Here is an 11,280-nt window from a genome sequence, read left to right on the forward strand (position 1 = left end):
GGATACATGAGAATTATCTGCAAGATAAACCACATACAAGCACAGCAAAGCAGCTTTACTATTCAGATTCAGGTTTTTTGTTTTACACAGCCGTGTCATCGTAAACTCAGGAGATTTAGAGTTCCAAAACAAAAAAACATTCTAGCTGAAGATCAGGATTTGACTGCAACATTATGTGCTCTTTACGTGTTTTAAAAATAGTATTAATCCAATTAAAACGGAAAATTACCACACAGCCAGCAAGCAAGGTCCTGTAAAATATTGTGAAACACTAGAAAGAACATATTGCAACATTGATGTATTAACATGAGACTGTCTTCTCTCTTTTCTCTGTTTGCTGTGTGGTGGTGTTGGCTCCGGTCTGTAAATTTAATTCTCACACTGAACTGAGGATTTTCTGATTCCAGATTCTAGTCTTGCAATAGAACAGCCCTCAGACCCAGGCGTTGTAGGTAAATTATAATGTAATATATATACAGCTCTGGAAAAAATTAACAGACCACTTAACATTGATTTCTGAACTTGGAGTGGTCTCTTAATTTTTTCCAGAGCTGTTTAAATATATATTCTAATTATTTAAACAAAAAATACTTTCTGCAGCATTTTCCCCAAATACTCATTTTAAGTCCTGAATTAAACTGTATACTTGTGTTTATATATATATTTTTTTTTAATATATATAAAAATGTGAGGCTCTTGCAAAGCTTTAATGGTAATTTGCACCACACATTTCTATATGGTGTAGTGGGGATTGTTATTAAAAGTTTTCAAATGCTTCTCCCATCATTACTTTAGCCAAGCATGTATCTATGAAGTGGCTGCTTGCTTCCTTCTCAAACAAGTTTGCATATCTTTCCATACACTGCACATACCATGAGAGGCAAACAGATGGAATACATTCCCGGCTGCTTCATCATCTTTGCCCAACTGCTTTTCTTTCAGTTGTGGTTTTATACGATTGTGTTTTTAAAGTTGGCGTGAATAATGTCTGTCATTTGAAAGTAGCGTGTTTCTGTTCATAAAGAGGTGCGTTCCACTAGTGATTTGAATCAGCTCTCGTGTCTTTAAATGCACTCTGAGCCGCCAGGACAGATATGACAGATGATCTTCTCAGAGCGCTTAATGCAAAATAATTTCTCACACCAGCATAAAGTGGATTATCTGAAACATCCACGCATGAATGGAATACAATTACTGTAAATGGATAGCACCCAAAAGAGGAAAGGCCCCTGGTTGTGTCAGATAACTTTTAATTGATGTGAGAACAGAGAGCGTGCCCCTTCAAGGCGCCTGTGATGGTATATTTAAACATGGTTCTGTGGTGTCTTTTGCAACCCTGTTTATTCAGACTGAAGTAAATGAGCAGGCTGAAGATCGTGCGATTGGGTATACTCTGAATCTGGGGATTGATGTGGGTGGCCAGCTGGAGTACCTTCGTCATGTCAACAGCAGTGTAGGGCTTCCAGCTGAGGAGAAAGGCAAGTACCAAGACCACAACTGTCCTGATCACCTGAGTGGAGACACTGTGCACCAGTCCAGCGCTGGAGACCTGTGGAGAACCCATTCTGAAGGCTTCTGTGAGCTCAGAAGTGGTTAGACACATGATCTTATTGTAGTGTCACAGTTATATTTTAATTCACATTCGTATATCCTTCCTTGCTAATGGAAAATTATGTAGTTATTTTAAAATGTTAAGATTAAAAATGATTACCCTCATAAGAAACCTTACGGTAAACCTTTCTGTCCCTGCAGATGAAGTAAATAAATAGTATGCTTATCGTACTGCAATGGACTTCAGTTTTATAGTGCAGTGCAGTATAATGGCATGCAAAGAGAAAATGATTATGGTGGTTTTAAGAGATTAATTTCTTCTCATTCTTCTGATTCTGGGATGTTGAGCTACTGTGTAAATCTTAAACGCTGCCAGCCGTGTCCACCTGCGATCTCTCACTTTTCATCAGCGCCACACAAACGGCAGAAGCCTTATTGGGGAATGACCTTCCTGCTGGCTGTTTATCAGATCTACCCGGTCAGATTGATCTCTTGTTTTAAAGCCAGTGGATGGATGGCAGGATTATTTTAGTATGTTGTTATAAGGCATCTTTCCATTGTGTGCAGCCTGAGCTACATGTGCTGGCAGCTGAAATTGCACACAGATTTGGTCATAGTCTTTTTTTATATGATAAATGACAAATAAATCTTTACCCACAAATATTGTACATTTAACAAGACAGTTAGACTCCCAAGGTTAAAAACACTCTGAAGCTGTATCTTAAGAGGGTGAAAATGTAACAGGCCAAATCCATGTGCGCTCAAGTGTTGTCTGGCATTGTGTGATCTGATACAGCTTTGTACTGTATGTTTAACAGTTGGCAGCAAATCACTGCACTTTCACACCTTCTGGCACTAAGATCATCAGATTTGCTGGTGGGAATGCCGTGTTTGACTCATTTTTTTAATCATGTTGAATATTATTTGAGTTTTTGAGTTTTTTCTCCCTATAATGAATTAACTTGAATAAAATAGAGTTTGCATTAAAACACTTTTTTAATGCTTAAATTATGGAATGTGTTCATGACCAATGGCAGTAAATTCATTCAATGTTATTTTGTCTTTATAGCAACAGTACAGAGATTTCAACCTACTGAAAACGATCACTGTAGTTTGATATCCCTGAACCCCCTTCCCCCCCACGGGGACTGATAATCTTCACCCAGTCATCACTGCTATAAGGATCTTATCACAAGGATAAGTTGTCTGCATTTCCTCACCGCACACTGGCTGGGTGGGCAGGACAGTTATAGACAGAGTTAAATAACTGTACACTATTTGCATACACCATATGGATGTTCGCTAGTAAGTTTTTTCAGGGCATTGACAATGAAATTCAATGTGGACAAGTGCAAGGTATTACATGCAGGTAACAAAAATGTCCACTATAATTACACTATGGGAGGAATAGAACTAGATGAAGTAATGCATGAGAAAGACCTAGGAGTCTATGTGGACTCCTCACTTTCTCCATCCAAACAGTGTGGAGAAGCAATAAAAAAGGCAAACAGAGTGTTAGGGTATATTGTCAAAAGTGTAGAATTGAGAACAAGGGCAGTGATGTTCAGACTGTACAATGCACTAGTTAGAGCTCATCTGGATACTGTGGACAGTTCTGGGCTCCACACTTGAAGAAAGATATCGCTGCTGTAGAGGCAGTTCAGAGGAGAGCAACCAGACTTATTCCAGGTCTGAAGGGAATGTCCTACTGAGAGACTGAGGACCTGAACCTTTTCACCCTGGAACAGAGGAGACTACGTGGGGACTTGATTAAAGTCTTCAAAATCATGAAGGGCATCGACCACATCAAACCAGAGGAGCTTTTCCAGATCAGCAGGGACACACGCACCTGGGGACACAAATGGAAATTGGGCTTCAAGGCATTCAAAATGGAAAACAGGAGACACTTCTTCACACAGAGAGGCATCACAATCTGAACAAACTCCCCAGCGATGTGGCTAAAGCTGAACATTTGGGAACATTTAATATTAGACTGAATAGTATCCTTGGATCACGAGCACGATGGGGCGAATGGCCCATAACTTTGATCCTCTTTAATGATCCTTCACTTAAATTGTTCTGAATGTAATACCCCCATTCTGACTGACACAGTAGTAGATTGAACGTTCAGCGGTGGAGCAGCAGTAATGAATTACTTTCCCTGCTGATAAAGGTTTCAATTTGTCTCTTTACTTCTCTTATCACATACCAAAAAGGCTGCATCACATGAGAGAGATGGAAACCAGTATGGCAACCTAATCAATCGCCTCCATTACACTGAGTTGTCCCTGTTTTTTTATAAATTTAAAGCTGTTCGTTTTAGTTTCACTGAGCTAGTTCTACTCCTACAAGAAGTTGATGCAGAAGAAATCATCAATACACAAGAGCTGCATCCTGGATAAATAAAACTGCCCAGATCTGATTAATCTGACATTGTTCAAAGGAATTCATTTTAGCACAAAAGGAAAAACTCAGTATCTCTTCCTTTAGGGGCTTGGGGAGAAAACAAACCCCTTATTTAAAGCTCCAAAGTCCCACTTTTCCAATCTCCCGCTGAGTTCTGAGAGGCAGAGAGAGAAAACGTCTTCTATGAATAGAAGACAGTTTCTTCAAAGCCCGGAAGATAACTTTAAACATAGCATAATGCACTGTGGAGTAAACAAAGGGAAATACTCACAGTACACTGAAAGATATATAATGAAGGCAAATCATATGTAAACACATTTAACGTTTTTCATTATAAAAGAGTAATTGTAATGGAAAAAACAAACACAGGAAACAAGCTCAGTGCATGGAAGAATAGCATACTGGAACTTTAAATCCAATCTCATGTGAACAAGGAAAGGGTAAGCTCTATGTGGGATTGACTTCTAGGTACTGGGAGGACAGCATGTTACCTGATGGAGTCTGTGTACTAATTCTCCATAACACAACATGCTAAGGAGAAATAGGGGCAATAAGACTTTAATGTTCAGTAATTCAGTATTGGTTTTCAAAGACAGGATACATGTTAATGTATAATATGTATTTGGTTTCCTGTTGAGCTTTTATTAGTGTACCATCGCCCTGTGTGTTGTTTTGTAGGTGCTTACAATAAAGTAAACAGCAGTCCATTGGAATTTTTAGTGTGAATTAATGTAAGGAAACATCTTTAATTTGTTATAATTAGACAGTTGACCGAGAGCTGATACTCCGAGTATTTTGCCCTGCTGATTAGAGCGGAGCATCGCAGCACATGAGTTACAGCCCTGTAGGTTATGTGAGCTTGTTATCACCTGTTCTATTAATATCCAGCATTTGTTAAACAACTGCACTAAATATACAGACTTGCTAATGAGTCTGGAGAAGGAATTCCTCAGCTGCGTGGATGGAGAGAAAGTTAGAGACATGACTGGTTGCCAGGATAGGTTTTAGCAGCTCAGTGTGTCGTTGATCTGAGACCTTCAAAACACCAGAAGTGGGAGGTGGGTTGATGGCTCAGAAGTGGTTGATGTGAAAAGGTTGCAGTAGCAGCTATTTTATGTGAATGTGTGTTTTATTTTCTTTCAGATGCATTGACTCATGTGCCAAAGGAAAATCACTGATTAGCCTGACTTATCAGATGGGTTCCTTGATAACATTTTCACTGGCCACTTTGTTAATCTCAAAGAGATCCCTGAATTTCTACAGGTTTTCATCTTTGTCCACTTAATTCCACTATTGTGTGGTTCACAACAGAGCCTTCTTAACTCCACTAAAAGAGCTATTTCAATACCCTATTCTTTACTTTCATTACTTTCATTACTTTAATATTATTGCACCAGAGGTTTGGATGAAGCATTAGATACAACTAAGCTTGGATTTAAATTCAAAATATGGTAACCCAACCTACCATGGCACCTTCCAGATATAATAAATAAAACAAAAGTCTGCTTTTGATAATTACCTTATATTTGTGCAAATAGATCCTAATTTAAAATATTTTTGTTGCTGGTCTTTTGGCACATTGTAGTGCAACACCTGTCGTATGAATTGCCTTATAATTGCATATGTAGCTCCATCTAATTTGTGTAATTATTTCTGTATCTATCAAGCAGACAGGCATTTGACAGATTCATTTACTATGTAACACTGACAAATGCCTGCCATTTTTAACAGGGAAACTGTTATCTCCCTTTAGAAGCTGGAGGCTTACAGAACACTGAAACTATCAGAGCACTAAAAGGCTTAGGTTGGGGGAAAATCTAATAATGGTATGTATAATGGTGTTGAGATCTGTTATATAAGTGCTGTTTTATATCTTTTTCAAAATCCATATGCAAAATCGAAAGAAATAGGAACAACATTGCAATGGGTTTAATTTAAACTAAATTATATTTGCTCATGAGCATTAAGAATGGCATCTGTTTAATTCAGTTTGATGTGCTTTTTGTGTCATGTTAAATTAGATAGCATGCATGATCACCATAAAACCACACTCATTTTGTAAGCATTGTGTTTTATTGCATTCTCCAAAAGATATATTCCAGTTGAAAATACTCTTACACAAGTCTCACATGAATGTATTTACAATAGTATAAAGAAACAGCAGCAAAAACAAAAATAAACACAGAAACAGTTATCTATCTTCAGTAGAAACTCGGGAGGATGTCTTCACAACTCGCAGTGTGGTGAGAACAGTGTTGGCCTCTTAGATCAGTCCAGTTACTTCATGCCATTACAGCCAGCGATGGCAAAGCACAAAAATCACAGCAAACTCAGAGGAATCTGATGGAATAATATTTTCATCTTTTCAGGCAGACATTTATTCCACTCCTTTCATGAATTCCAGGAACTCTGCAATGGGACAGCAGAAAAGCAATTTGTGAACCTTAGATTTTACTTTTCTTGTTTGATTAACTGGACATTATCCTGTCCAATCACATGTATTTACTGAGTATTAGGAAAGGATTGCAAGTGTCTCCACAGTGGTTCAATACTATACAAGTATTCACACAATTGAACAGAATATGTACTGACATTTTAAAATGCACATTGCCTTACCATCATAATCAATCTTTCCGTCATTGTTTTTATCTCCATCTTTCATCAGCTCCTCTATATCATCCTCGGTTATGGCCTCCCCGGTGGCTTCCAGCATTATCTTTAGTTCTTCCAGGTCAATGTAGCCATCAGCATTCCTGTTACAACCATTACAATAAAGCTCACAAACTGTCACCGGTTACATGGCCTCCACACACACATATGCATAACGTCCCAGTCTTACATTATGAATATTTTAAATGTGAATTACTTTTCATCTGCTTTGAGACAATCTCTTCCCTGTTCACTTACTTATCAAACATCCTGAAGAGTTCGGCCAGTTCTTCCTCTGATTTTCCTTTGCTGTCGTCTTTCATACATCTCACCATCATGACTAAGAACTCATCGAAATCCACCGTTCCACTCCCTGCAAGACAGGAAGAGTTACCTCTCTTCAGTTCCACATTGCCTTTTGCATCCCAGGACATTGTTCGGTTCTGTAGTTCCCAATGTATGATGTTGAATGAGTACACTAACTGGCATATTAGGGGGTCATAAATTGTTTTCTACAAACAAATATGTTTCATTTCTGAAATGTGATTTATTTTTCCATGTACTCTGCAGTCATTCTTTAGAAAATATTGAAGTCATCCCATTATCATAAAAGTTATCTCTTGTTCGCTAAGAAATCCCCCTTCATGTAGTGGTTATTAGACAGAATTAGTTGAAAGTATGATATTCGGGATTAAGAGTCTTACCATCTTCATCCACCTCATCAATCATTTCCTGTAGCTCCTCTGGAGTGGGATTTTGACCCAGCATCCTCATGACCTTCCCCAGCTCTTTGGTACTGATGCAGCCGTCCTCGGCGTCCTGCACGAAAATGTCGAAGGCTGCTCTGAACTCTGTAACACATCGAGAGGCCGAGTTAAAAAACACAAACACACAGACTAAAAGGCTACGTCTAAAATATACCATAGACTATGCTGATATTACATTGAAATGGAATATAATTTTCTTCTTCTTGTTCTTCTTCTTACTACTACTATTAGTATTCCTATTAAATCACGTATTAGGTTTTCATTTAAAAAAATAAAATTGTCCGGATTGCAAACAAATTCTTTGAGCATTATATCACAGGATGAATGAAACTTTTGTTCTCATAAGAGTCAAAGCTTGACGGTGGGGGCAGGTTTGGATGGCTATAGCAGTGAGATGTTGTGGTTTTGAGACTCAGCCATGACTGACTCGGTGGGCAGTGTAATCTGAGGAGTCACAGAGAGGCCAATCTTACAGCGCTCTTACGGCTGGCTTTGGAGTCAAAGTTATCCACTTAGGCTAAAAGATCAAGGCAAATTGTTGTTTTCCCATGGCGGGACCTATTGTCTGCTGATAGAAAACATTGGTAAAATTTCCATTTGCATTCATATAAAGAGAATACAGCACTACTATATCTATTTTCGCTTCTCTTAAGTAGCTACATCTAAAAAGAAAAAAGAGAAATGCTGCTTACCATTTTTCTGTTCCTCTGTCAGCTGCTCAACCTGCAAAAGCAACCCATAAAATAGTCCAGTTTATATTTATGTTTTTTTCAGTATATTGCGCAATACAGGTATTTTTCAAACCTTTTCCAACAATTGGCCCTATTGTAAATTAAATATTGGGATACATTATATAAGGGGTGGATAACAAAGTATAAGAATGAAAATATTGTGATTAACATTTATGTGTGTGTGTGTGTGTGTGTGTGTGTGTGTGTATGTGTGTATATATGTATATATATATATATATATATATAGATATAGATATATAGTTTATAAATATAAACTACACACAGCTAAAAGACCATAGATAAAGGCCAGAATAGAAAGCACTTTGAACATGTACAAATGCGGATCTATTTTAACAATGAAACAGTAATCCGGGAAAAGCTATAGAGAATCAAGTAGAGAGACAGCTGATTATGTGGGCGTTATTGTCTGGGTTTTCGCATAAACTAAATGGAAACTCCAGAGAGACCATAAATGTGTCAAAGAAAAAAAATATCCTGTGGAGAAAATGTGCCTTGTTAGAGATCCATTCTTCATGCGTGTGTTTTTAATGCAGTGTGACACAGAGAGAGAGAGAGAGAGAGAGAGAGAGAGAGAGAGAGATGAACATGTAGTAGCCCCAGCTCTGAGAGATAGCATTGGAATTCAGCCTTGAAGTTTTTATCTAAACCAACAGCTCTTTTACTGGCACCACACATAACGCCATTGTAGTTGTCTGAATGGCTTACCAAAATTAGCCATTGAAAGTGATCGTGCCATTTGTAGGCATGGATGAGGTCATGCAAAGGGTTCAAAGGCTGGTGTTTTCCAGAATCACCTTCCCACTTACGAAAATATAGTTTTCTTGTTTCTTAATAGCTACTGCATATATTATAATTCGACATTACTCAGGTCACCCTGCAGTGAAGTCAATAGGCACAAAATGCAATGTAATGTTATAGTGTCATTGCTATTTTACGTTGTAATTAGAAACAGCAATCAACTCATCTTTCAGTTTAAAAGTTTAACTTTATAATCCCAATAAATTAATTTAGTGTGACAGGACAAAGCACAGCATGTTAAATTGATTCTGTGCTGAACTACTATGAGGTACACAATACTTGTATAGCACAGATACTAGCGAGAGACTCATAACAGGTTAACTAAATTGTAATGGAATTAAGGGTAGGCCTGTTGAACCAAATTTAGAAGCTATTGTGCAACCCTGAATTGTTACACTATTTACAGTCCCGTGCTTCAGGGAGGTATTAATGCAACACTTTCCCTGCTCTTTGTCCAGATGTCACTGCCTTATAGAGGTGACATTTAAGCACACTAACTGCATGCCATTACGTTAAAAAGCAAAATCCAATAGCATTCTCCATCCAAACAACCATATGACAAATATCACATACTTTCAAAGGCAAAAGTAGAAGAAAATACACATTAAAGAGAATTTACATTATACATTTGTGTTGTAATTTGTTTTAACAAAATCAATACACACATCAAAGATAGAGGCATCTGTAGATATAAATAAACACCAATACGTATAAACTTCACACACGGTTCAGCTCCATAAAAAAGGCAATGTTTGTACCTTCCATCTGATTCATCAATTCAAGAATGATATTTTGATTACTCAATTGCTTTCAATCGTGATGGTTCTAACTTTTTCTTGTTTTACTGATTCCCATCATGCCTTCAGAGATGCCCAATTATTTCACTTACCGCTGCCTTGTAAATGTCATCCATGGCAGGAGCCGGTCAGATGACCCCTAGATGCAGCACGGAGACGTGGAAAACACAGAGAAGAACAGAGGGGTGGTTCACCCAACGCAGTTTTATATCAGTCTCTCCGTCCTGGCTTGTCACTCCCAGCCTCCCAGCTACTCCACCGGGATGTGGATAAATCACAATCTCCCAGCTCAGATAAGAATGCAGTGACTCTTGGACGGCATACTTTGGAATGGAATGAGCCGAATAGACAGCCATTCCTGTCCCTTTAACCTAATCATGCCTGAGTGGACTGGAGGCACACTCAACATTCCAGCTGGCATATCACAGAGGATATGTCGGCCAAAGGGATACAAAAACGTCAGCTTAGAGTAATGTTTCAAGGCCACTGTCTAACTAGGGTATCAGGACTTTCTTATTCGATTGAGAAAAAGTCTTGGTTGTCATTTTCAGACTGCACAAATCTTCAGGTGAAAGTGACACCTCATTTATGCCAGTGAGAACATAAGTTTATGGTCAGTGAGAGTTAAGATGCAATGTTTTGTTTCCTCACAGAAATGTTACTGCAAATTAATTGTGCTTAGTTTATTTCTACAGGTCAAAAGCATGTTACTCAATACTAAAAGGTGGCTGCCTTGTTGTCAAGGACTTTTTTTATTTATACAAATCATTTTCAGATTAACATTTTCAAATGTAACTTGTATGCCACATCATGAAGAACATACATTATTAGGCACTGAATGTCGACACATGACTCTTGTGAACAGTGATTAGAATGTGATAGGCAGTTAGTAACCTGTTTATTTTGATTTTGGATAAATAAATACATGGTAAAAGAAATGGAAATGACAATTATGATGACTCAGAAATCAGTCAAGCTTTAGGGTTCTTTCTCTGCTGAAGACTCAGGTTTGGATGTCATGGTTCATTTTTAGAAACTAATCAGAAAGACTGGTGCTTCAATGCTGTTATGGGGTCTTTTATTAAAATATATAAAGAATAATGTGTAAAAAGGCTTACTAAACTAAATATATTTCAATCAAAGTCTAATAAACTCAAGGACTACAACCTGCTGCCCTCATGTGGCTACACTGGCTAAATTATACATGCATTTTTAAAAAGAAATGATTATATACACTGTGAGAATGTTCTTATATGCTTTAACTTAAGAAGAGTGTTGAGATATACAGCAATCAACCAGTTCCTCTTGGATTCCTTAATACCCATAAAAAATATGTTGAATGTAAAGAACATAAAGAAAATGTTTTCCTTTGCATTTGCCCTGGCATTATCACATGCCCAATATCCAGTGGCGTCCAATCCATTAAATAATAGCCATCTATAATGTAACTGCATCTTCTCAATGTTTCCCACTTACAAAATGACGACCCCAAAGCGTGCACTGTATTATACACATCCCACTGTGTCGTATGATGGTGCTGTTAAACTGCTGGGATGGCTT

At 37.9% G+C, this 11,280-nt stretch overlaps 1 protein-coding gene across 1 annotated transcript; it reads right to left on the reverse strand.

The window, feature by feature from the left end:
* Window positions 1-6,008: 6,008 nt before the first annotated feature.
* LOC136733814 (troponin C, slow skeletal and cardiac muscles) lies at window positions 6,009-10,014 on the reverse strand. The gene is made up of 6 exons (XM_066697878.1): window positions 9,813-10,014; window positions 8,066-8,096; window positions 7,311-7,457; window positions 6,865-6,979; window positions 6,574-6,710; window positions 6,009-6,366 (listed from the first exon to the last, which is right to left on the reverse strand). Exons 1-6 carry the CDS (start codon window positions 9,834-9,836, stop codon window positions 6,335-6,337), a joined length of 486 nt encoding a protein of 161 aa, XP_066553975.1. The 5' UTR covers window positions 9,837-10,014; the 3' UTR covers window positions 6,009-6,334.
* Window positions 10,015-11,280: the final 1,266 nt, after the last annotated feature.

The sequence above is a fragment of the Amia ocellicauda genome, chromosome 3 (assembly GCF_036373705.1).
Source record: "Amia ocellicauda isolate fAmiCal2 chromosome 3, fAmiCal2.hap1, whole genome shotgun sequence".
Classification (NCBI taxonomy): domain Eukaryota; kingdom Metazoa; phylum Chordata; class Actinopteri; order Amiiformes; family Amiidae; genus Amia; species Amia ocellicauda.